We start from the raw sequence: 26,255 nt of genomic DNA, 5'->3' as shown, positions 1-26,255 counted from the left end.
CCCACTCTCCTCCTCTCCCCCCTCCGCAAAGCGCCCGAACGCCTCAACTTCGCCAAAATTTTAATAAAAAGAAAACAGAAGTGTTGGTGTTTGGACCCAGTGGTCCCTGTGAGTCCTCCTCTGTTGTTTTAGGATCCCTGGAAGTCTATTTTAAATCTGTTGTTACTGACCTTGGTTTTAAGTTGGACAGTGATTTTAAATTGGACAACCAAATCAGAGCAGTGGTGAAGTCCAGTTTTTATCATTTAAGGCGACTGGCAAGACTAAAATCTTTTCTTTCGAGGCAGCACCTTGAAACAGTGATCCATGCTTTTATTTCTTCCCGCCTGGACTACTGTAACTCACTTTATGTGGGGGTCAGTCAGTCATTGCTCTCACGTCTGCAGCTGGTTCAAAATGCGGCTGCACGACTCCTAACAGGAACTCGAAAAAGAGAGCATATAACCCCTGTGCTGGCCTCTCTGCACTGGCTGCCTGTGTCTTTTAGAGTTAATTTTAAAATTCTTATGTTTGTTTTTAAATGCCTACACAGTCTTGCCCCGCCTTACCTCTCTGAGCTTCTTCATCCCCACATACCCTGTCGGTCTCTCAGGTCAGCTGACCAGCTGCTCCTGGAGGTACCGAGATCCAGGAGGAAGCTCAGAGGGGACAGGGCCTTCTCTATTGTGGCTCCAAAATTATGGAATAATTTGCCCATGCATGTTAGAGAGGCCCCTTCACTGTCCACTTTTAAATCACGTCTTAAAACCCACTTTTATTCCTTGGCTTTTAACCTCAGTGAGACTTAGTTTCTTTTTTAATGCAGTAGTTATTTAATTAATGATTTCACTCTTCTTTTATTTGTTTTTTATTTATATCTCATGTAATTTTATTTTACAGTTCCAATGTACAGCACTTTGTGTCAGCTGTGGTTGTTTTAAAGTGCTTTATAAATAAAGTTGATGATGATGATGATGAAAATAACGCGCCACTGCCAAACTTTACATTTGAAAGACCCGCCTCGCTTTACACAGACTAAATTCCTCAATTATCACTTCCCATAATGCCCCCATTACAAAAATATAAGCTCGGTCACATATGATTCAATCCTCACCCATATTACATAATATTATTATATGGCCTATTTTGTGAGGCGATGGTCTGATGCTGTTTTAGACAGTCATTCTTTAACACACCCATCACTTTTCTCTTGTATTCGATACGCATCCTGGATTAAGTAGCCATATACTTTGATTTTCTAAATTAAATATTAATATTATTATACTTATTATATTATTTAAAAAAAGATCAATCATACGCTGGGCATGCATTTCAGGCAACAACTCCTGATTTCATAAGTATTAAAAAATCAATTCTAATAAAAATGGTTCAATGTATTATGTAGAACATGAAAGAAACCAGTTTAATTTACCTGCGTTTAATGAGTAAGAACCAGTATCGCTTTATATTATAGCACTGACTTAAAAACAAAACAAAAAACACACATCAGTTTTTGTATCAGGCTGATAATATTCAGACTCGAGTGCACCAGTAGCAGCCACAGTGTTAGATAACAGCGACCTCTGCTGTACCAGCGTATTCATTGCACTGCCTCAGATGAGGAAGGGTGGCCTGTGACGTAGTAAAGGATTGAACTGTGCACTTTAAAGGGTGTTATTTGTTGTCTGACTTTGTTAATTATTATACTTGGGATTTTAAATTTGGCACCATAGTTGTAGTTTTTTTCTATTAATTAAAAGAAACCCTTAGTAAAATATTTCAACTATGCTAGTCTCAACAACAAGGAGCAAGAACGTGAACTAGCAGGGAGGGGGGTAAGGGTGCAAGAGAGCGCAGGTATACAAAAAGAAGGAAAATGCGAGAATGTAATTAAAAAATAATTACTTTTATCTTTTAATTTAAAATAAATACATAAAACAATAATTTCGCGTTACACTCCGAGCCAGAGGGGGGAGTACTTTGTCGACCGCGACGCCCCCTCCTACAACAGTAACGGATAAAATGGCGTCCGAAAACAGCTCTGAATCTCAAGATGAGAAAGCAGCTCTTATAAACCCGGACTTAGAGCAAGATGTTCATCAGGAGTGCGGCACAGTCGCAAAACAGCGCGAATCCAAACTGACGCTGTATCACTGGACGCAGTCGTTCAACTCTCAGAAGGTGAGCGTCATTAGTCTTTCAGCACCACAGTTTAGTGGACAGCTCCCCATAACGGGGTTAATTATGACACTGTAGGACTGCAAAAACAGCCCTGCTGCTGTAGATGGTTTAGGCTTTGTATAAACCCGTTCCTCTTTGTTTTTTTTTTAATCATTAAAACAGTTAGTAGCTTGACTGCCTTTCAGCTCTGTCACGTGTAACAGCAGCTCAGCAGCACATTTCAGTGTATAGACATGAGTTTTCCGTCCTTCAGGGTGTTTCTCAGAAATACAGCAGGTTTTCAGACAAGCTTATTTTCACTTCTCATTTCCATTACTTCTTAACAGAATCATAAGGAGGTTCAGCTTCCTCTCAATCCACCCACCTAACTATTCATGCACTTTTGCTGTAAAAATGCATCTGTAATTTTTAATTAAAGGCAGGTGCTGACTGGATAAAAGAGAAGCCAATGATTTATTTGAAAATTGTGGGAGGAGAAAAGAGAGCAAGATTTTATTGGCAGGGAAATAAAAACAAGCTTCCTCCACAGTCCCAGTCACAATAAGTTGTTGTTTTCCAGGTGCGTCTCGCCATAGCAGAGAAAAGTTTGCACTGTGAAGAGTACGACGTGAGCCTTCCTCTCAGCGAGCACAATGAGCCGTGGTTCATGCGTCTGAATCCGGGTGGTGAGGTTCCAGTCTTAGTTCACAACGACAATATCATCTGTGACCCAACGCAGATCATGGACTACCTGGAGCAGAACTTCAATGATGGTGAGATTGATGCATATGTAGCTGCTGGTCCCTAGAGGAGCTGCAGCCCAAAGCTCTCATTTATGACACCAAAACTAAAATATTATATCAAGCTTCAGCTTCTTAGAACCTTAAAAGGGTTCATTTCATTGTATTTTCTGTCTGCTTTTATGCATTTCCTTGTATCACACATTTGTTGATTTTTCAATAATTTCATTGTTTTTTTTCTAAATTTTTATTTTCCCTTGGTGTGCACTGATCCATAATAGCTAAGGGTCTGCATCATATCACCTTAGAAGGAAAGGACATCTGGTAAGCATGAAGTCATTTAAGGAGATACCCAAATGTTTTTAAATCCTCAGGGAAGAAAGTGAACATAAAGGCTTTGCTGTCATCATGTCTTCTCCCTAACCTAAGTCAGTAGTGTATAAACCCATAAAAACCCCCCATAAGAAACAAAAATATTAAATTCCAAAATTTGATCCTTTTCCATGACTTGTTTGCCTCCAGAGGGCACTCCGAGGCTGGTCCCAGAAGAGGGCAGTACCTACTACCTAAGAGTGCAGCACTACAGAGAGCTGCTGGACTCACTACCCATGGATGCCTACACCCATGGCTGCCTACTCCACCCTGAAATCACTGTGGACTCCCATATACCAGCATATGCTGCCACATGTGTACGAAGTAAGACGATCTGAGCCTCATAGCTGTACAATTTTCAACTGAATATCAAAGAGACTGTACACTATACCCTTAGTTATCCTAAATCAATTTCTGCCTTCTGAATCATTGTACTTAAAATCAGATAAAAGCTAAAAATATATATTTTATAACTTTACATTGATGTGCAATGTAACCTTTTTTATGATTTAGATTAAAACCTCTCATTCGCACATGTTGATACTGGCATTTCTTATTTCACTGTAAAACTCTGTAATAGTGGGATTAATTTTGTGCCTCATCATGTCTAATATTTTTCTTATTACTATTTTTTGTGGTGACAGCACAGATCGGAAGCACACAGTCAGAGCTGATGAAACTGGCAGAGCAGAACCCAGAGCTCAAAGACGCTTATATAGCAAAACAAAAGCGCCTGAAAGTAAGTTACTCTAATTACCAGAGAGCCAAATGTCTTTATCAAGTGTCCAAATGAGCCTTGGCTATAGAGACACACTGTCCACAGCATATTTTTGTTAAGTAATTTACTACAAATTATGTAAGAGTCACTCAGAAGTACACTGAGTAGTGAGATTTCAGACACCTACTAATCCTCTGTAATTTAGTGAGTGTCATTATGCCATCTGGTCTTGCATTGCAAGAAGTGTACAACTTTATTTTTGTTCCATTTTGCAATTTTTAATAAAACTTTATAAAACACATATCAAATAAATCTGGATATTTATAATTGAGCTATTCATATATATTAGAGCCATTTGTTATATTTTGTAATTTGGTAATATATTGTGTTATTTAATTTAGTTTAGCCTGTCACGGTTCTTATTGTTTTGGAGCAACTGTAACCACATAATTTTCTTAGGGGTTAATAAAGTATTCGGATTCTGAAATATAAGTTAAAGAATTCAGACAAACAAAATAGTGCACATCAAATGTAGTCAACCATAAAGTAAACAGAAGCTAACTAATAAGCTAAAGAAGTGGTAGCTAGCTAGCTAGCTTTAGCAATACTGCTGTTAGTAGACTCCTAATGTAAATATGTGAAATGTAAATGTAAAATGTAAAAACGTACTTTTTTTCCCCACACATGCAGTATTATCTGCAGCAGAGGCCTTTCATTTTTGAGGAACCAACCTCCTTGCTAATCATGTTTATTTAATCACTAGGCAGATGTAGCTAACTTCCGCAGTAGCATAAGTTTCAGTTAGAACAAAAAAACAAATAAACCCAAAACAAAACAGATAAACCAAAAAACTAGATAGACCAAAAAAATTAACATTTCAAAAAATGCAGTGACACTGTGTAAAATATAAGTAAAAACAGAATGAAATGTTTTGCAAATTTTATAAACCCATATTTTCATCAGAACACAAAAAACATAGCAATTGTTAAAAATGAAAAAGAAGAATACTGGCCAATTTTGAATTTGATCGCAGCAACACGTAAACAGAAAACTGTGTGTGTCATCCACTCTTTTTAATAACAGTATGTAAATGTCTGGGAATTGATATGCACAGCTGCTGGACCTTTAGGCGAGGAATGTTGTCCCATTTTTGTCCTACAGAGGATTATAGCTTCTCAGCAATCCTAGATCTTCTTCATCACATTTTTCATTTCACTATACATCAAATATATCTAATCACGGAAAGATCTGGACTGCAGGCAGGCCAATTCAGCACCCAGACTCTTCTACTACAAAGCCATGCTTTTGTAATAGACACAGTATTTGGTTTAATGTTGTCTTGCTGAAGTTTGCAAGGCCATCCCTGAAAAAATATTATCTGGATGGGATCATATGTTGCTTTAAAGCTATATATGTCTTTCAGCAATGTTGGTGCTTTTCCACATGCAAAGCTGCCATTATGCACCCCCATGCCATCATAGATGCAAACTTTTGAACCGAGCGCTGATCACAATCCAGGAGGTCTCTCACCTCTTTAGTCTGAAGGACACGGTGTCTGTGTTTGCCAAAAAGAACTTCACATTTTCATTCATCTGACCAAATAACAGTTTTCCACTTTGCCTCAAAGAAGATGGCGGTATTTCTGGATTATGTTCACATATGGCTTCTTCTTTTCATAATAGAGCTTTAATATGCATTTGGGAATGTCACAATGAACACAGTGATTTCTCTTTCCATGACAGAATCCCCCAGTTCTTAATGCAGTGCTGCCGGAGGACCTGAAGATCGCAGGCATCATAAAATTGATTTAAAGCTTTTTTCCTGATTCTCTGAATATTTTGATGATGTTATTCACTGTAAATGATGATAATAATGACACATTACTTTTATAGTCAGTCATGTTATTGACCCTCTGCCAGTTAACCTGATTAGTTAGTCTTTTCTTGCCCCTGTCACAACTTTTTTGAGATCCGTTGCTGGCGTCAAATTTTAAATTAGTTAATATTTTTCATAAAATAGTAAAATGTCTCAGTTTAAATATTTACTATGTTTTATATATTCTGTTATGAATAAAATATTTAGTCAACGATAGTTACAGTTCTAATTTATTCTGTTTTTATTTAACGTTTACAGCATCCCAGCTGTTTTGGACTTGGAGTTGTACCAAAATGAAGACATTACAATCATTCTGTGTTGTAGCGGCCTATCTGATCATTTTAGTCACTTTCTGTATGTCCACTTGAAGTAAATATACGCTATGTGTTTATATTTTCTGTAGTCCAAGTTATTTGACCATGACAACATGAAGTACCTGAAGAAGCTTCTTGATGAACTGGAAAGTGTGATGGATCAGGTTGAGACAGAGCTACAGAGAAGGGTGGAAGAAACACCAGGTAGCCACAGCTGTTTGTCACATAGCAGATACTGTATTAATCAGTCAAAATTTGAGAGCTGTAGCTTTTTAAATAACATGTAGGATGCTTTTCTTATCTTCTTGTATTTCTTATCTTCTTGTATATTCTTATCTTCTCCTTCCTCTTCCACTTGCAGAAGAAGGCAGCCAGCCCTGGTTGTGCGGTGACTTCTTCAGCTTGGCTGACGTCTCCCTGGCAGTCACCTTACACCGGCTGAAGTTTCTCGGCCTCTCTCGTCGCTACTGGGGCAACGGTAACCGCGTGAACGTGGAAACATACTATGAACGTGTGGTGGAGCGCCCAGCCTTCAGGAGAGTACTGGGCCACGTCAACAACATCCTGATCTCTGCTGTCCTTCCTGTGGCCTTTCGCGTGGCCAGGAAGAATGCACCGGCTATTGTTGGTACCACTTTGTTGATAGGCGTTCTAGGAGGAGCCACATACCTCGCTTTTCTTTACATGAAGAAGAGGCTGACTGCCTTCAGCTGAGGGAAACTGAATTGGTTTGAGACCAAAGAGGGGTTTAAACAAACTCAAAGTGTCTAACGCTATAACACCCAGCATACGAGCAATTAATAAACATATGTTGCCCGAAATTGTTTTTTTGGGATGCTGGTTGCACAAAACACACTGCTGCATCACGCACCAAAGGATTGATTAGAAAGTCCAGCCAGTGCTTTCGCATGTTTTGCCATTAATCAAAGGTGCCACATCTGATGAGTATGCATCTGGATAGCACTGTGCATATTCACCAGCAACGATTTGGTAGGCAGTATGAAAAGTATGCCAACATATACAAATGCTAAAGTAGTTGGTCTGAAACAGATAATAATGGAAATATGATTGGGTCTTGCATCAAAAAGGCCATTTTAATAGGCAGATTGTTTTTACAGCACATGTGGCTGCACATGAATGCGCCATCCCTCTTCGGAAGAATCTGGACCATCCAATCATAACACAGCAGTGACGCAAATATTAGGAAATACGAGTAGACTTTCATACTGTAGCTAAAGTGATGAAAGCAATTACTATCTGAAAGCAACATATTTATAAATCCTGCACAAAAGGCATACTTGATATATATTAATGAACTAAGATGTGCACAAGCGCTGAATAAAGGCATCATTGTGTGTATTTTTTTTAAATTAAGGATCAGTTTTGCTTAACGTGTGCTTTTCATTTGCTGTTTAATTAATGGCAATATTTGCATGTTAGGAAAATAAAATAAATTAAAATCTCTGTGAGCAACTTTTTCAAATCTACATAGGAAGCTGACCTACATTTTCACTGTATCCCCAGCCTTCACATCTGCATATGTTTTTCTGTATAAATGATGCTTCCGTGTTTGATAGATTCACCGCGTAACGATGGTCGAATGAGTACTGTTACAGTCAATATGCAGACCATCCTTTTCAACATCTGTCTAAAATTAAACTGCTCCCAAACAACCTCTAGTGTTCCCTGTCATTCAAATATAATTAGGAGTGCCATTAAAAATTCACGGCACACCATCGCTTAATAAGCTATCGTATATCCTACAGGTTTATTCAAAGAGAAAACAGCTAGAAACCACTCGCATTTCCCAGAACCTGGATGCAAGTCAACATCTACAGTAATCTGTTTGCCCAGTCGCAACCTCCAGGCCAACGCTGACATTTAACATATGCTCCCCTTTGATTTAAACTCCTCCTCACGTGAGCTCAGCCCCCACATAAAACAGACACATGCTAGACCTTTCAACAAAGTCTGGCCTTTGTTGCACGGAGCTGGGTAGTGTAGCTGTCAAAGACATTCCTCACACGTGTTAAAGCCACATGTGAGCAAAGATGTCAAAAGACTTAAGTGAGGACTAGTGTACAAGTCTGGAAAATGCTGCTCTTTTGAATGGCAACCATAATGACATCATCATTTTTGTTTCAGAGTGCAGATGGGTTCTCTTGGGAGCTCTGAATGCATACATTCTGCTATAATTTAGCAAAGTGAGTGACCTACAAGATTTTTGTGCCGTATTAAAATTTAAATTTTCATTTGATTACAGGAAACACTAACAAAGGAAGAGTAAAAAGACTGCTTTCCAAACAAAAGCATGACAGATTATACATATTATTTATTAAATAGAAGATGGTATCATTAACCCTGATTCTGCAACAAAACTGCAGTACTCTGGCCCTATAAGCATGCATATTTACCACTAGAGGGCAGTGTTTTGTCAAAAACCTACTCATGCCAGTGAGTCTTATGGGAAGGGTCCAAATGCAGCCTTGCAGACCCAAGAAGCCAACTTCATGATACTACACAGAAAAGTCATCAGGAAGTGGGGCATGCTCAGTAAACTTCTGTTTGTTCCAAAATACACATAACACTGCTACTTTGTACATATGTGGTGGAATGCGTTCAGATACATTGATTTTTTTTTCTTAAGGACTTCTATATACAAGGGCAATATTTGAAGCCAAATGTGATTCAGCCCACTGACCAAATAAACCCCTTTCTGGTGCTGGTTGTGATCACAGGTTGTTCAAACGATTGGTCCTGACATCTCGGTATTCCTTTGTTTAAAATCCAGCAGGTGGTTCACAAGAATCAGCTCTGCACTTTTCAACAATGGTGACTGTTTTCTTTGTTGCAGACTCATTATGATATATTATGAGCAGTGAGTATACGAGTGTATCGCTCAACCCTCAGCACCCAGACATGTGCACCAAAATATTTGGATTGCTCCAAACACAGGGTCATGTGTTTATAGGCACTGGATTTGACAAATTAGCAGATGCATTTAAATGAACTGTTTCCAGTATTTTATTGTAAATGTGCTCTTCCCTGGCTTTTAATAGTATGTGGTTGTTTTCTGTCAAAACTTTAGATAAAATAGTTTCCTTCTTGAACTGCATTGCATTTACCTGCTTAATAGATGCGAGAGAAGTCTTGTCTGAGCACAGGGGGGTTTCTAAGAGTATTAAAAGGCTTTAACTGTAGGTGAACTGAATCACACTCAAGGATAAGATTCTTTTCACAAGCTGACACACACACACACACACACACACACACTTTAAGCTAGTCGGGCCTTGAAGGTAACAGCTTCCATTACTTTGCACCACATGCCCACCAAAATGCAAACTGTGTGAAGAATGAAACATTATTTAGAGAGAAGGTCAGATTTTGCATACTTCCCTACCTCTGAATACCCGACGAACCAAACATAAGGCTGAAAAGTGGTCAGACACAACCCTTTCATTTCAAATAAACACCTCCTTTTCAAGTGCACTGATGCCTTTAATGGTACCATCTAATGATTGGAGGCTGTGTAAGGTCAGGGACTGACAGGGGTTGTGAGGTGAGCAGAATCCATGTAAGGTTTCATGCATCTACCTGGCAGAAGACTATTACGGATAGAAAAAATAAGGCACCATGCTGTGGCTGATGTCCTTGATGATGTGGCGCTGGAGTGGAGGCTGCTTTGACCTGGTGGTTCCTTTGTGCTGTAATACGTAGACCCGTAGATTATTTGAATCTCTGTTTAGTGTCTCTTTAAACCTCTTTGGCATACTTTAAAGATGGTGACTGGCATCAAATCAGACCACTAAAGCAGAGCTGTATGGAGCCTCTTTGCTGCCTTTCAAATAAACAAAATTAACTGCATCACCAGCTCCCACTAGCTCTTCATCCCCCTTTCTTCCATGAAATCACTTTTCTCTCAACATAGTTCTTCTCGCTCTCTTTTCTGTTGCTTTTCTCAGTAGGGAACGTCTGTGTGTTGGGAGGGAGTAGAGCAGGTGTCTGTTTTGGAAACGGAAAGTTGCATGGAAACCCCCAGCAGACATAAAGACGAGCAGAAATGAGCGCAATAGAGGCTTGCGGTACAGTGCATCTGGGTGGCTGAAAGTGATGGATGGAAACCAGAGGCTTGGTGATGCAAGACAAGGGAGGGGTCAAGAACATTGCTGACCTCAGGGCTAAAACGACTTGGAAAACAGACCACAGAGCAATGTGAAAGCTGCAGAATGACCTGAAATTAGGGTTGTCAAAATCGAAAGCAGTAAAAAAAATTTAAAAAGAGATAAGAGTGATAATTATTCTTGCTAGAGTAGGGATTTGCTTGCAGGATTGCAAGTGTCTGTGCAGAAACAGGAGACAGGTGGACAGTTGGGGTGTTGAAGTGAGAGCTGTGCTGGATGTCCGCAGACAGGCAGACTGGGTAAACAGCAACCCACGCAGCAGTAGCTCGCAGCTGAGCTGACTTCCCCGTGACTCCTTCACTGCCAACTGAGAGAGTGGGATCATGACTTTTTACAGCAAGAGACTGTGAGCTGGGGTAACATTAGATTTGGGGAAATGTGGGATGCAGAAGGAAATGTCATGACAGCAAAGAAAAAGTGGTGATATAAACTTCTTTGTAACTGTTTTCCAGAAACTAGTGAAGTAATCAGAAAAGTGGAATCATCTAATCATCAAACCCTCCGTCACATCTGCAAAACCAGAGCAACAAAACGTGTCTTGCTCTCTGATTAGTCCAGACAAATGTCGAAGATGTTGGAGAAGATGATGACCTCCATTTGTTCCTTGTATATACAGTGAGATTACATAATAATACTGTAGACAAGGCCAAGAAAGACTACCTCAGTCAATAGAACAGCAGCTGTTTCGCTCTTTGTGCAACCGCAATTCTATCACTATTGTTGCATCACACGTTAGTCCTCCTGTCTTCTATTTCATTCTCTGATGGTTACTTTGGACACACAGTTTAGAACCAATGGGGAGAGATGTCCGGGGTTTGCTGGCGCTATCAATAACGTTCTAAAAAACCACCAACCTTTTCCAGAAAGCAGCCGGCACCACCTCTTTTAGAGCATCTGCGATATACTGTTTGCTGAGTCGACAGAGGTGGGACCTCATGATGTTGACACTACCGTTAAAATGACCCCCCGCTGGCTCGCCCTTCACAGCTTTATGATGAAACCCTGTGCCACTATTCATCCCCACATGTGCTCCTCAAATATTTAAACTTGGCCTACATAAACACTGCTGTGCAGGGGAGATGGTACCCGACGCCTTTTGGAGCCGACCTGCCGCATTATAAATCTCGGTTCAATTGGCCAGATGTGGCCAGGTCAAACACACCATCAGGTTTTTATTGTGCAAATGAATTTTCTGTGTATCATGAGGTTGCCATTTCCAGGAAAAACTACTGCTTTCAGTGGAGATCTAAGGTGATGTGGGAAATTATTTCTCAGCAGCATTTTCAGTGCAGTGTGGCGGTGTTGGAGTTAGTTGGTTTGAAGTGGTAAAACATCCATGAGTCAAATGGACACAGTATACTGCAACAGAGGTCGCTACACCTGCAGTCTGTGCCTGTGAAAAAACTCTATGAGGAGCAACACAAGGAGTCCATGAGGAGTCCATCTTTCACATAGAGAACACTTCCACTCCCATGATCCCCCCTTGGTGATAGGGTGTGACCTTACCCGAAGGGATTTAAAATGCTATATAACACCTATCATATGCCACAACAAAGAAAAGACTTTAAATTGTCCTTAGATATCAGAATCAGTGAAAGACAGTAAAGTAATGAGCATAAACTGCTGAATAAGAACTACTCTATGCCTATGGGTTCTGTGACAGGTGGCGCATAGTGTATTATTTATCCCTTCAGTTCCCTCAAAGGTGCCCTTAAATAACCCACAACTCCCACACGTGTGTGTTCGTCTTCTGTAAATAAAACGTATAACCTTGCATTACCTGGCAGCCTGTGGTTTGGATGCATGCTACAGCCAGACATGAGTCCTCAACTCTGAAAGAAGATGTGAGGTTTACACACATCTCTCAACTCTGAGGTTCTCAGTTTGGTTTTACAGCTGTGACTTAAGCAAGCCAGTGAACTAGCAACATCTCACACGAGACCATTTTTCTGCACTCTGCACTAGTTCCCCCCGTGTTTGCTTGGGTTCTCTCCGAGCACTCTGGCTTCCTCCCACAGTTCAAAGACACGCAGTACAAACTGGTGATACTAAACTGACCATAAGTGTTAATTTGGGTTCGCTCTTAGCCATGCATCGGACTGGTGACAAACATAAAACAGTAATGCAGAAACATAAATTAAAGTGGAAAGGATCATTCCAGATATTTTTACTGACTGTCAGCACACAGAAGAAATATCAGAAATATTAATGGTTTCACTTGCTGTGAAATTTTATTGAACTGTTAGTGGTCGTAACACTGACTGTAAAGATGTCAGATGCATGCAGTTGCAATGATATCATACAATAAACCTACACTTGCCCGCTCCCTTGTTCACAATGTTCAGATTAGAAGACTTTTTACACCAGATGCCCTTTTCATCTGAAACTGGGCATCTCTTATTTGTTGCACAAATGTGTGTAAACGACTACACTATGGATCCACCAGGTAATGATGTCATATGATATGAAATTATATGATTATATAAACAGTAAAAGAGAGCATTGCTTGGCATATTCAAAACCTTCCAGTCTATGAGCACAACAACTTAGCATGACCACATTAACAGTTTTCTGTGCACTCAGCCATACACTGTAAATAAAAGATGGGCATGACCACTTTGGTTAGTAAAAGCACATTTACTATCCTCAAGGTGAGCGTTCAATGCCACCTTGCTGGTTTGAAATTGGACATGATGAGGGATGAGTAGCTTCAACTGAAAAACCGAGTGACACTGTAGGCCCGCCCTAAAACATTGTCTGCTTTATCATCATTGTAACAGGTACCGTAATTTCAAAAACACCAAAAAGCCCATGTTATATTCAGTTGTTTAATTTAATAGAACAAAATTATTTCACCCACCAGGAAAGTTTTTATTTTGCAATCATAGATCAGTTGAAGGAGGACCTGATGACTTCCTACTAGCAGACCATTAAAAAAAACACGCTTCTGCTTCGGCTTTGCCTTTCACACACCAACAACACACACAAACATCCGTTTATGTTGCAGTCTATAAAGCAAGCACACACAAACACTAATCTGTTGCCCATTGGTCTTTGTCTGATTTCTCCTTTCTGTTTAGAATGCCATTATTAGTCATTAATTTATAATGTGATTGTAATTGTCTCCTTCTGTTATGCCAATGAGATTGTAATGAAGTTATATATTGCCCTATCAATGCGATCTCGATTAGCCTTTCCTCATATTGATAGCTGTGAATGCTACACGAAAGGCAACGAGAAAAATCCAAGTGAAATCAGCTGAGCTGGAGCGCTCTGATGGCAGCTTGTCCTCTCTGAACTTGTAAAGGCAATGACTGAGCACAATAATGCAATCTGACTGTTGTTGCAAAAACTCTTCTCCTGAGGGGAATTTCCTTTGACAAAGTGAAGATTTGAAAACAAATCCTCTTTGAGGGGGATGAAGGGGGCGGGTGGGATGTTTTTTGTGGGCATCTGATTCTCACTGGGACAGAAGCCTTTGGGATTTGGGGTTATATTTGATCTTGCAACCTTTGAACTGGTGGTATAGTTCTTTAAATGTCCACTTATCTTCACACAGACGTTCCATTTGTGTCCCAAATTCCACATCTCTGTTACAAACCAACATGCTATTTTCAAGATGGCTGCCAGGAAAGGAGCCTTACCGGGAGTGCGCTGAGACTTGAGCAAGCTTCAAGCTCAAATCAAATCAAATCAAATCAAATCAAATCACTTTTTATTGGCACATCACATGTGCAGGCACACTGGCACAGCACATGCGAGTGAAATTCTTGTGTGCGAGCCCCACAAGCAACAGAGATGTGCAAACACAACAACACAAACGAGCAAAATACAAGAATGGCCAACCTGAAACTAATAAATATATGTACAATATATAATAGTGTATGCATTTCTGGATGTGTATACTAAATATTTTCCTACGTGTGTGTGTGTGTGTGTGTGTGTGTGTGTGTGTGTGTGTGTGTGTGTGTGTGTGTGTGTGTGTGTGTGTGTGTTACTATTTAATTTTTACAAATTAAATAGTAAAAAAATAAAATAAAATAATAATAATAATAATAATAAAATATATAAAATATACAGAGTTGAATATGTGCAAAACATACTGACTCTGTGGATTATCTCTGAGAAGTGAGCAGGATAACAGGTGAAACTATATATGGTATTCTAAGCAGGCACTGGAAAAGCAGATTATGCATTGGCAGGATTTTTGCGGCCTCTTTGCCAAGCACAATACTCGACATAATGAGAAACACTTGTTTCAGCATGAACAATCCACCAAGCCGCACAGCATTCGAAAGGAACCGAGCGAGCTCGTGTTTTACTGTGTGTCATTAACACTGATTATTTTCGGTGGCCTTGGCTCGCAGCCGCAGAGTTATCCCAATGTGACAACTCCTATAAAAATATATGGCTTTATAAATGCCCTCGAGGTGTAGATTGCAAGTGGCACACAGGAGGTAGTCTATACGGTAGAGCATTTTTGAGGAGGAAACAAAACATTTCAAAGGAAATGAAGAGAAAGGGCTGCAACACAAACCATATTCATAACTGCTTCACAGGAAACTGGCTTTTCTTTTTATTGCTGTCTTACGATGAATACTTTGTCTTGTGGAGCCCATCTAACACAAGATACTGTTACTGAAAGAACAAATGAATAAACAATGTGTTTCTGTGTGACCAAATGTTGCCCAAGCGAAACAAATGAAACATTTTAAAAAAGCCATAATAAAATGACAGCTTCTTCTTTCTAATCACAAAACCCTCCGCATTTTGAATATGAAAAAGAGGAGAAATAGCTAAAGGACAGTCAGTCTATCAGGGGGTTTCTGTGATGCCAAAGGTTAATGCTCTTCTTTCCATCTCTTATGAAACAGTACTGTAACTACACCACTGGGATTTTAAAGTGAATGCATCTGTTGGGTAGGGATGAGGAAAACTGCATGGCAATAATCCTTCAACCAGAAACAAAGAGACCCATACACAAACCTCCCGTGTCTGTTTATTTGAAGCCCATTTCAATTCTGTTGTTTAAAAAAAAAAAAGCAAAACTGAAAACAAAATGAGCTTTAAAATTTTCTTATTTGGCTGTGTATCTCAGCAGTGCGATACAAAGAGAAGAATTAAATGGCAGAGGGTTTTATTGACACGGCTGTATTCATGGAGGATTGGAGAGGTCTGTTTTCTCTGACTAGCCTGAACCCACTAACACTAGCCAAGTGGAGAGCCATTTTTTCCCCCCATTGCTCCAAGTTCCCAATTGTCAAGCTACACTTTGGGGAATGAAGGACTTATATCGTGGCTCAAAGAGTTGGCAGTTTGTCTTGTAACCAGAAGGTTGCCGGTTCGAGCCCCAGCTCGGACAGTCTTGGTCGTTGTGTCCTTGGGCAAGACACTTCACCTACTGCCTACTGGTGATGGCCAGAGGGGCCGATGGCGCGATATAGCAGCCTCGCTTCTGTCAGTCTGCCCCAGGGCAGCTGTGGCTAAAACTGTAGCTTGCCTCCACCAGTGTGTGAATGAATAGTGGAATTGTAAAGCGCTTTGAGGGCCCTGAAAAGCGCTATATAAATGCAATCCATTATTATATTTTGAAGCTCCTGCACCTCCTTTGGTTTATGGGCAAGAAATAAATGAGACATGTTTCTTTATCTGCCACAAAACACAAGCGTTAGCAAGAACTCACAGCACTGCCCAGCTGTAGTTAGCAATAGTAATTGTTAGTTATAGCCTCTGGAAGAAGGACAAAGTACATGGTGGTTTGGTCTGGATTGCATTATGATGACTTCAGTTTTAACCACAGAATCTGACCCATAGCCTGACATGTACGATCAACCACTGCAGTCACTGCACAAAGCGTGCATCTTTGAAAGGTCAAGTTAACATGGTCATGTTTTCATTTCTAATAACTGAAAAACTCTTTTTACACTTTAATGACTCCAAAATGCAAAATGCTTTTGAATTATTCTTATTAGTCTCATTTCATCAAGGCCTACATTTTTGGCAGGTAGTTTGGCGTCAACCTCTTCTAAATCCGGTTGTTATTGGTTTAGGCTAGTATTTAGAATAGAATAGAATAGAATAGAATAGCTTTTTTTTGTCATTGTTACAAAAACACTGAAAGGCAGTTCAGCATCTCCCCATGTGTGTACACAATAGCGTAAGTATTTACACAATAACACAGACAAATTTACATTTACACAAGAAAGATATGTACAAGTTATACATACACCTGCATACATACAGATACAACCATACATACAGACACGCACATACATACATATATGTATATATGCATACATACGTACACACACATTTCCACATACACGCTTACATATATATATATATATATGCATGTATATATATGTCAGATGGCTTGACTAAAGAGACTAAAGAGAAGACAGACTATCCACCTTGTACTCAGTTCAAACGCCTGCTTCTCTGATGGTACGGAGGTGTGTTAGTACCTGTGGTATTGATACCATCAATCCTGAAAGGTACACACAAGTTTTAGAGCAACATCCAGACATATTCTTTTTTAGTTAAGGCCTTGCATTTTTCAGTAAGACAATGCCAAACTGCACTTTGCATCTATTACAACAGCTTTAAACCTGTAATTTTGCTATACTTGAATGACAGAACATTGCTTGTCCAGAAGTCAGTAAACATGATCCTGTCCCAACTTTTTGGGAGTTTTTTTTTTTTTTAAGATGGTTTATTTCTGAAATCGAGCATTTGCTATGTTTTCTATGTTTCATTGTAAATTGAATATATTTTTTAAAAACTGTCTACAAATGACTCTACTTTTTAAAAATGTATTTATTTACATTTTTATTTACACTTTATCCAGCGCTGAAGTTTGGAATTGGGGTTGTGTTTGAAATTGCATGGCACAGGGATATCTACCTTTTACAGTTATACTTTGTATTTTTACACTCTTATCTGCCACACGGATGTTTCCGATACTCAAAACTGTTGAGCCGGTGAGGTGAGGGCCACAACTGGAAAATGTGCCACACACTGATACAATATAGTCATTTTGAGATATAAGTTCCAGTCATGCCAATCTGATGCTGAATTCAGCTGTTTAGTTCAGGCAACAAATTATCTTTAAAAAAATGGTGTTCAGAGCAACACGAGTAAAATGAATTAGTCACGTTTTCTTGTGTTTTCTTGTGTTTTCTTGTTTTATTACCATGGCATTCAAGATGCGAAGTGGAACTGCATCGTGGGCTTCATGCTTTTGGAGGGTTGGTGTGAAGACTCCATTTCTGGATGGCAGTTCTGTACTAACAAACATTTGCACTGATATGGAGGTCTACTCACACCAACAAACTGTAAATGCTTAGTTTCGTTCCTTTGAGTGCAACCTCTCTGAAGATGATGCCATCTGAGTGATTCCCTGCTGTTTGTTGTGTTGAGTATGAATTATTATACGTCCTGGATGACATGGATTGATCATCACTCCTGACCACTCATGCCCACTCATGCCCTCTCTCCTCAAAGTTTATCATAATAACTCCTAACAAACAGCCTTTTCCATTCTTTGCAAGTCAAATGTTACACTTAGGTAATAGTGTATTATCTTTAAAGTTGGAAGTATTACATTTAAATGTACTCTTAACTGACTTCAGTTAAAAGCTGTGTTAAAACTAGACATAGTGAAGCTGGATGGTGATAATCTATTGGTTCATTACAAATGCTTCCAAGGACTTATTTGAAAGGAGCCTTGTCATACTGATTATAGACCTTTAAAACTTACACACTCACTAGCTGCATTGTTAGCTCTACCTGTTGAGCTGCTCTCAGTGCATTCAGACACATAGACATGAGCAAGACAACCTGCTGAAGCTCAAACTGAGCATCAGAATGGTGCGGAAAGGTAACTGCTTCAAGATCTGACATATTGTGGGCTACAATGGCAGAAGACTACATGGATGTCCCACTCCTGATGAGTAAGAACAGGAAACTGAAGCTCAGACACGGAGTCACCAAAGTGGACAATAAAAGATTGAAAGAACATTGACTGATCTGATAAATCTTGATTTTTGCTGCCAATTTTTCTTAAGTACCATGAAAGCATAGATTTGTCCTGCCTTTTATCAATGCTTCAGGCTGCTTTATTGTGTAATGGTGGGGGAAATATTTTCAGGGAACACTTTGTCCATCCCTTATTGACCACAGTGTGTCCATCTTCTGATGGCTGCTTCCAGCAGGATAACACACCGTGGTATAAAATACAAATGATCTCAAACTGATTTCTCGAACATAACATTGAGTTCACTGTACTCAAATGGCCTCCATAGTCAACAGATCATAATCCAGTAGGGCACTTTCGGGATGTGGTGGAACTGTGTGGTGCTATCTTATAAATATGAACCAAAATATCAGAGGAATCTTTCCAGCACCTTGTTCAATCTGTGCCATGAAGAGTTTATGCAGTTCTGAAGGTGAAAGGGGGTCCAACTTGGTACTAGCAAAGGTGTACATAATGAAATGTTCAGCAGTTGTATATGATAGGTTATAGGTTATGTGTTTAGCTTTCTTCCTTTACACTTAACGCATGCCTCAGACTACCTCAGACAGAGTACTCAGAGTATTTCAGAATAAAAAGTATATAACAGAGAGCAGAGGCAGACAGACATGGGAGGAACAAAGAAGCTGGAACTATCCACTATAAAACCCTCACCCACACCTCTGACTTTTAAGTTCACTTATGCAGACATATTCAGCTAGAGAGTTTGACCACTGCTTGTCCCTGCCCTGCTCTTCTCTGTCAATCCAAAAGCAATTCAGACTAGGCTCAGCCAAGCAGAGCCCCACATTACCACAGGTCATGCGTTCTGCAGCTCACCTAATAGACAGCCACACCAAGCTGACCACACTGACCAGAAGTTCAGGCTGTGGCCACAGAAATGAAAAGGGGCTTTAGGCAAATCAAAATAAATTCCATCATCACATGCATGAGTTGAAACTCAAATGCGCCACATAAACAAAGGAAAACTCCTACACAGCTGGAGAGTATTTTTGTCTAAGAGGGAATCTGCAACCTATTGAGGAAAATAAGGCTGAACTTCCAAAGTGTAAAATGAAGGTAGGAAGGGACAGTATATCAGGGAATTACAATTGTGGTTAGTGCTATCTGGTGTATTTTACTCAGTTATATTGGCTTATGGTGAACGGATTACTGCTGTACAATAGTCCATATATCAAACGATCACTATGGCATTACTGAGAGTTGAAAAACTGTCTAAAGTCTTTCATCTTTAATAAAATGATCAGCATTCTGCTCTACCAGGTGTAACAATTGAGTTTAACATCCAGACATCCATGAAAACGGAATTTATGACATTTAACGGAGTTAGAAGTTAGCAGAAAGTTAGCTCGCTAGCTTCTATCTAAATACAATATAGCATGTCCTGACTGCGGGGTTTTGGAAACAAATTAAAACGTACAGCTCTGTTATCACTTCCAAAATAAATGAAGACAGAAAACTAAACAGCAGTGACGTTTGTAGGGTTACTGAAGTTTGGCTAGCTGGTATATAATGATGTGCTACGTGACCGCTAGCGACACAGCTATGTTAGCATAATATAAACAAGCTAACTTTTTTCCACTCGATAAAAGTTAACGTGAGTGTTCTCGGTGGTCAGGAACAAATGTAATCGCATGGCAGGATGCTGTAAAAGGACCAAACTTCAGCCAGGAGAACAACTGAGATAATCCATCCACAATACGAGGTTAGTCATTCAGTGTGTGTCTGACAAGGTGATTAGCAACACAGGGGCACCACAGGGGACTGTCCTCTCCCCCTTCCTCTTCACCCTCTACACCACAGACTTCAGCCACTGCACAGAGACCTGCCATCTTCAGAAGTTTTCTGATGACTCTGCGGTGGTTGGATGCATCAGCAGGGATGATGAGACAGAGTACCGGGCTGTGGTCGACTCCTTTGTCACGTGGTGTGAGCAGAATCATCTGCAGCTCAACGTGGCAAAGACCAAGGAACTGATCGTGGACTTCAGGAAGACCAGGAAACACTTGACCCCTGTTTCAATCCAGGGGGTCAGTGTTGACATTGTGGAGGACTATAAATACCTTGGAGTACACATTGACAATAAACTGGACTGGGCTAAAAACACCACAGCACTTTACAGGAAGGGCCAGAGTCGTCTCTATTTTTTGAGGCGACTGAGGTCCTTCAACATCTGCCAGAAAATGCTGAGGATTTTCTATGAGTCTGTGGTGGCCAGTGCGATCCTCTATGCTGTTGCATGCTGGGGGAGCAGGCTGAGGGTCGCAGATGCCAACAGACTTAATAAACTGATCCGTAAGGCCAGCAATGTTGTGGGGATGGAGCTGGACTCCCTCAAGGTGGTGTCGGAGAGGCGGATGCTGTCCAAGATAAAGACAATGTTGGATAACACCTCCCACCCACTCCATGACATGTTGGTCAGTCACAGGAGCTCGTTCAGTGAGAGACTGAGATTACCGAAAAGCACCACTGAACGACACAGGAAATCATTCCTGCCTGTGGCCATCTCCCTGTACAACGCATCCACTTAACACACTGTTTGCTGCTACAACTACACATGTTTCTTTTCCAAATATTTATTTATAAGTGACTTATGTATGTATGTATGTATATATATGTATATATTGTACTATTCTTAGTTAGCGTATTGTCTGTCTTGTCTTAATGTTGGTTTAAAATGGAGCACTGTAACAAAAAATAATTTCCCCCAGGGATCAATAAAGTATTCTGATTCTGATTCTGATTCATATACTGCTGCATGGGCTGGGCTGTAGTTACATCCTAAGGTTTTAAAAACTGAGCTTAAATAAATGATTAGCAGTAATAAAAGCTGAGGGAGGTCAACAGTGATCACTGACTGTTTTAGGAGCTTTTTGAGATTAAATAGAAGAAAATACAAAACATTAAACAGGTTAACAACACAAAAGCCATATTAAACGCAGACTACTTTAGGCCCGGAAGTAGGATTCGTCACGTCATCACTTAACGACCAGATTAATAAGGTCACAGGGACTACACTGTGTAAAGAGCCTGCCACATTAAGTATAATGGTTTTTAATAAAAATGTTTCTGCCTCAAGGCTTCATGTTGAAAGAAAGCCTCTCTATTTAACCAAATCCAAATAATTATCTGAGCAACTTTGCTGCTGGATGCCTCCAAACTCCATAAATATGCAATAAACTGGTTTGGACTGTAAACAGAATCATGCTTTCCATCTAAAGTATTTTGGTTTGTACACTAAAAAGACTTCTGTAAGGGCTGCTGAACTGCTCCAAATGATGACTAATTTGGCAAAGTGTCTGCAAAGCCTCAGTAGGATTGTGATTTCAGAAATATCCCCAGTTGTTCTGGGAATATTTTCTGTTTTTTGTTTGTTCCACTTTTGTCTTTTGTTACCGGTCACCAGTGCCAGAATGTTAGACTCCAGTGAAAAGTCTATGAATCTGTGCCATGATGAACGAAAGCAGTTCTGAATGCAAAGGGGGGCCCAATCCTGTACTAGTAGGGTGTACCTAATAAAGTGTCCATTGAGTGTAAAGATGGTCTTTCAATTAAGAAAACAGTTGAAAGCCTTTAATGTTTTATTTCCTAGAGCATCCAAATGTTTTAGCGACTTTAGACCTCTATCTTTCCATGTTAACTTGAGCTACAATCCTCTATATTCACAATCAAAGTATGAGACAGTCAATCTAAAGAATCTGGAGCTTTCAAATGGACCTCAAAGATTTTCCCAGGAATACCTCAAATAACAACCCTACCTCAGACTTTGAATACTTCGTTTTAAGAGATGATGATACAGTGGAAAGTTTCTGTCTCTGTGATTATCTTCCTAAGACTCTAAATGTTGGGTTTGCTTTTAATTGTTCACAAGTCTGATGTTGATTACTTGGTAGTAAAGCTCCAAAAAACATTTCATTATCACCTTTTCTACTCTCTGCTCTGTGACTACAGAGTCTTGAAATGAAACATGCAATGTTATTAAATCTTCCCGCTTGGTGAGTAGTTGGCATCCTACATGCAAACTGCAGATGACTATGGCAATCTCATTGCAACCAAAGCAATCACAATTATGTTTTTGGTGCAGCAGACCCTGATTTCACCTGGCAACCACCACAAACCAGTGGCTTTACCCCCAAAGTTGCCAGGGGTGTGCAGCGCTGTGGTCCATTGATCACCTCTCCGGTTTGAGCCTGTCCAAAGACATGCTTGTCAATTGGTGATTCTAAAGTGCCTGTTGGTGTGATGGAAGTATTTAAAAAAGTGACGGCAGGGTGTGGAGACGGGAGCTGAGCCGAGGAAGCCTTCATGCATCAAATACCAAGAGTGTCAGGGGAACACCGGGGAGGACAACAACAAAACTGAAACAGGGAGCTAAGAACTTAATCACAAAAACCCGACTTCACTACCGTATGTTTTCAATGTTTTTGTCACTTTTTACAGAATCAAAGTCAAAGTAATGTCAGTACTTCCAAGCTTTAAACCCTGCATGGTCGTACTCTCTCCTGCACTCCATATTATCCTTTGTTGATCTACACACGTCTGTTGCTGCCACGGACGTCGCATGCTCGTACGTCATTGTCATGAGACACTCTTGTGAAGAAAATGACGAGGATTAGTAACGCAGTAATGTAGCCTGCTTACGGGAAAGTAACAGTAATCTAATTACCTTTTTTGCAATAGTAATCCCTTACTTTACTCGTTACTTGAAAAAAGTAATCAGACTATGCGGTGTTGCCCATCTCTGGTCCAAATACAGAAAGTATCATAGAAAGATTTAAGGTATCGTGCCACATTTGACCTCTGACCTCTTGTTCATGGTTAATAAATTAAGAGTCAAAGGGAAAGACAAATTTGAAACTTTGTTACTTACTACCGTTGTTTGGAATAGATAGGAATATAGGGAATTCCATATTTTTATTTAAAGACAGGACTCACATGTTTTCATTTCTAGTCTTTAAAACCTGTCTCTACCCATCTAGTATTAATTCCTTCTGAGATACAAGTATGTATATTATGCACACACACAAACACACATGCTGCTATTACCCATTTCTTGTTTTTATACCTAAGATGAATTATTGTTGAATGAAGACATTTTTCAAACACATGTAAAATGTGGCCAATTGTGTTTATTGGGTAAAGGAAAAGGTAGAAGGGGGAAAAGGGGGGATAGAAAGAAGGAAAGAGAGAGGAGAGAAAACCCCAACAATCCCCTCTGAGCAAGCACCAGGCGACAGTGGATAGGAAAAACTCCTTTTAAAGTGAAAGAAACCTAAAGGAGAAACCTATGGCAGAACCAGGCTCAGGAGGGGGCAGTCAACTGCCGGGACTGGTCGGGGGGTGAGGGTGAAAAAAGAAAAAGGAGGGAGGGGAAGGGGGAAAATGAAGATGGAATAGAGGTGGAGGAAGACGAGCTTACATCAGGTGAGAAGCAGCAGTGTCCCTCCTCCAGAACCAGTGGAAACGTTTTCTCTTCTTTTTTAGATATTCTTCCACCAGCACTTTTTTCTCAATGATGAGGGTTTTCAGCTCATCCATTGTTTCTGTGTTTTCTTTCTCAAGTTTGTTGCATCTTTTCACCATGTCTTCTAATTGTTCTTGTTTTTCTTTAAGATGGTCTTTCAGTTCTTTAACTGTTGCCTCCTCTATTTGCTTTGCCTTGTGCACATCTGTGTGCATGTCTTCCAGCTGCTGGTTTCTCTTCTGGATATCTTGAAGTCTACACTGCAGGTCTTTATGTGTTTTCTGTTGTTCTTGCTTTTGTGCCTGGATTTCAGTGTTTTTGTGCTTCAAGGTCTTAGAAAGTTCTTCAAGTTCTGTATTTTTTCTCAGCATTTCATTGATGCTACTCTGCATCGCTGAGCATTGATTTGCCAGTTTTTTCTTTTCTCCTTCCAGTACAGTTGTTTTGTACTTCGTTTCATTATACAGTTCTTGGAGTTCTTCATTTTTCCTCTGAAGAATAAGTTTTTCTTCTTCCAGTTGTATTTTCTGTTGGTCTTTTTCTTGAAGCAGCTCGTTATTTCCGTGCACTTTTTTATCGAGCCTGATTTGGAGCAATCTGTGTTTTTCCTCCATCTCGTCAACATTGGAGCCCATTTGTTTCAGTTTAATTTCCATTTGCTTCTTGTTTTGAAGCAACTGTTGATTTTTGTGCAGAGTTTTGTCATGTTTCACCTGCAGAGCTTTGTGTTTTTCCTCCATGGCTTGGAGTTTGCTCTGCAGGTCTCTCTGCCCTACGGGCTCTTGTTTCTTGTCTTGGAGGATCTCCTTATTTCTCTCCAGAGCTTCATCAAGCATAACTTGGAAGCCTTCATTTTGTTTCTCGATGTCCCTCAGCTTGCAATCCATTTCTTCCTGATGTATTTTCTGTTGGTCTTTCTCGTGAAGCATCTCTTTATTTTTGAGCAGTGCTTCCTCAAGAGTCATTTGCAGCATTTTCAGTTCTTCCTCCAAGACTTCAAGCTTGGAGTCCGTTTCTTTCTCGAGCATTTCTTGTTGCTCTCTCTCTTGAATGAACTCTTTATTTCTGTGCACTGTTTTCTCGAGCCTGATTTGGAGCAATCTGTGTTTTTCCTCCATCTCGTCAACATTGGAGTCCATTTGTTTCTTTTCCATTTCCATTTGCTTCTTGTCTTGAAGCAACTGTTGATTTTTGTGCAGAGTTGCTGCATGTTTCACCTGCAGCGCTTTGTATTTTTCCTCCATGGCTTGGAGTTTGTGCTGCATGTCTCTCTGCTGTGTGGACTGTTGTTTCTCTTCTTGGTGGATTTCTTTCAGTTTTTCCAGAGCTTCGCCAAGCTTCTCTTGGAGCTCCTGATTCTTCTTGAGCATGTTTTCCTGTTTTATGCTCTCTTTTTTCTCCTTTTGGAGCAGGTCTTTAATTTTTTCCAGAGCTCCATCAAGCTTTTCTTGGAGCTCCTGATTCTTCTCGTCTTGGAGAGCCCATTGTTTCTCCTCAATAATACCCTGTTTTTCTTGAAGCTGGTAGGATAATTCTTCTAATTCAGCGCTCTTTCTCTCATTTTCTTCCGTCAGGATCTTAATCTTCTCTCTGTTCATGAGATTTTCATTCTCCATTTCTTCCAGTCGCTTTTCCTCTAACTCTACCTGTTCATCCCAAGGAAGAGAGCTGATATAAGGGTCTAGGGACTCATACCATGGAATAGAGCTGGGGTCAACTTCTTGTCTTTCTTGCTGTTTCTGAGACATGTTGGAGTCTGTATACCGTGAGTACGGAAAGGATCCAAATGTTTGAAAATGCTTTACTGGTGAACGTTTGAATGCTGCTAACACAAGTGCTGCAAATAACGGACTAAAAGTTGAACATCCTCACCCCTACTTAAGACTTCATGAGGATCAAAGCTTCAAAGGATCAATGCTTTAGAAGCCTGTGACATCAGAATTCCATAAGCCAATGAGGTTGTCACATGACATTTTTGAATGAGGTCATATTTTTGTATGAATTGTTTTATAAATAACATCAACATTCCGTGAGCCAATGAGGTTCTTACATGACTTTTGAATGAGGATAATTTTTTTACTTGGAAAATTACCAATAAAGTTTCAATCCCTGTTATTTTTGTAAAAAAAAAAAAAGAAGTATTATTGCAATAACATACAAAGTGAGTAAAGAAAGTAAGTAAAAGTACAGTTTTATTTATACAGCACCTTTCAAGACAAATTCATTTTGTTTGTGTTGTATTGGTAACTCGTTGAAGTGTTACTGGGTATCATAACCAGACAGTTTGCACATACAGTGAGTGAAAGCATTGGGTGGACTGAATCAGGGTGTAGAGGATGATGATTTGTGCTGAAAAATAGAAAGTCCAGGTTTTTTCTTTTCAGAAAAAGCAACTGCATTGAGTTAGAGAAGCTACAGTT

The 26,255-nt window shown here is 39.9% G+C and overlaps 2 protein-coding genes across 2 annotated transcripts; one reads left to right on the top strand and one right to left on the bottom strand.

The window, feature by feature from the left end:
• Positions 1–1,992: 1,992 nt before the first annotated feature.
• On the top strand, positions 1,993–9,215 carry gdap1 (ganglioside induced differentiation associated protein 1). Its single transcript, XM_085417777.1, has 6 exons — positions 1,993–2,160; positions 2,720–2,912; positions 3,402–3,575; positions 3,896–3,990; positions 6,248–6,362; positions 6,520–9,215. Exons 1-6 carry the CDS (start codon positions 2,002–2,004, stop codon positions 6,870–6,872), a joined length of 1,089 nt encoding a protein of 362 aa, XP_085273903.1. The 5' UTR covers positions 1,993–2,001; the 3' UTR covers positions 6,873–9,215.
• A 14,571-nt stretch (positions 9,216–23,786) lies between these two features.
• LOC146662150 (uncharacterized) lies at positions 23,787–25,583 on the bottom strand. The gene has a single exon (XM_085417776.1). The coding sequence runs from the start codon at positions 25,581–25,583 to the stop codon at positions 23,787–23,789; it is 1,797 nt and encodes a 598-aa protein (XP_085273902.1).
• Positions 25,584–26,255: the final 672 nt, after the last annotated feature.

The sequence above is a fragment of the Rhamphochromis longiceps genome, linkage group LG9 (assembly GCF_057381845.1).
Source record: "Rhamphochromis longiceps isolate RC_006_pf linkage group LG9, R_longiceps_female_GT1.1, whole genome shotgun sequence".
Lineage (NCBI taxonomy): Eukaryota > Metazoa > Chordata > Actinopteri > Cichliformes > Cichlidae > Rhamphochromis > Rhamphochromis longiceps.
This window is presented reverse-complemented; position numbering and strand designations above follow the sequence as displayed.

Excerpts from the sequence above, each read along its gene's own strand:
- gdap1 (XM_085417777.1), top strand. The coding sequence starts at position 2,002 with ATGGCGTCCGAAAACAGCTCTGAATCTCAAGATGAGAAAGCAGCTCTT. Across the intron at positions 3,576-3,895 it reads TGCTGCCACATGTGTACGAA|CACAGATCGGAAGCACACAG; the intron begins GTAAGACGATCT and ends TTGTGGTGACAG. Across the intron at positions 3,991-6,247 it reads CAAAACAAAAGCGCCTGAAA|TCCAAGTTATTTGACCATGA; the intron begins GTAAGTTACTCT and ends TATTTTCTGTAG.
- LOC146662150 (XM_085417776.1), bottom strand. The coding sequence starts at position 25,583 with ATGTCTCAGAAACAGCAAGAAAGACAAGAAGTTGACCCCAGCTCTATT.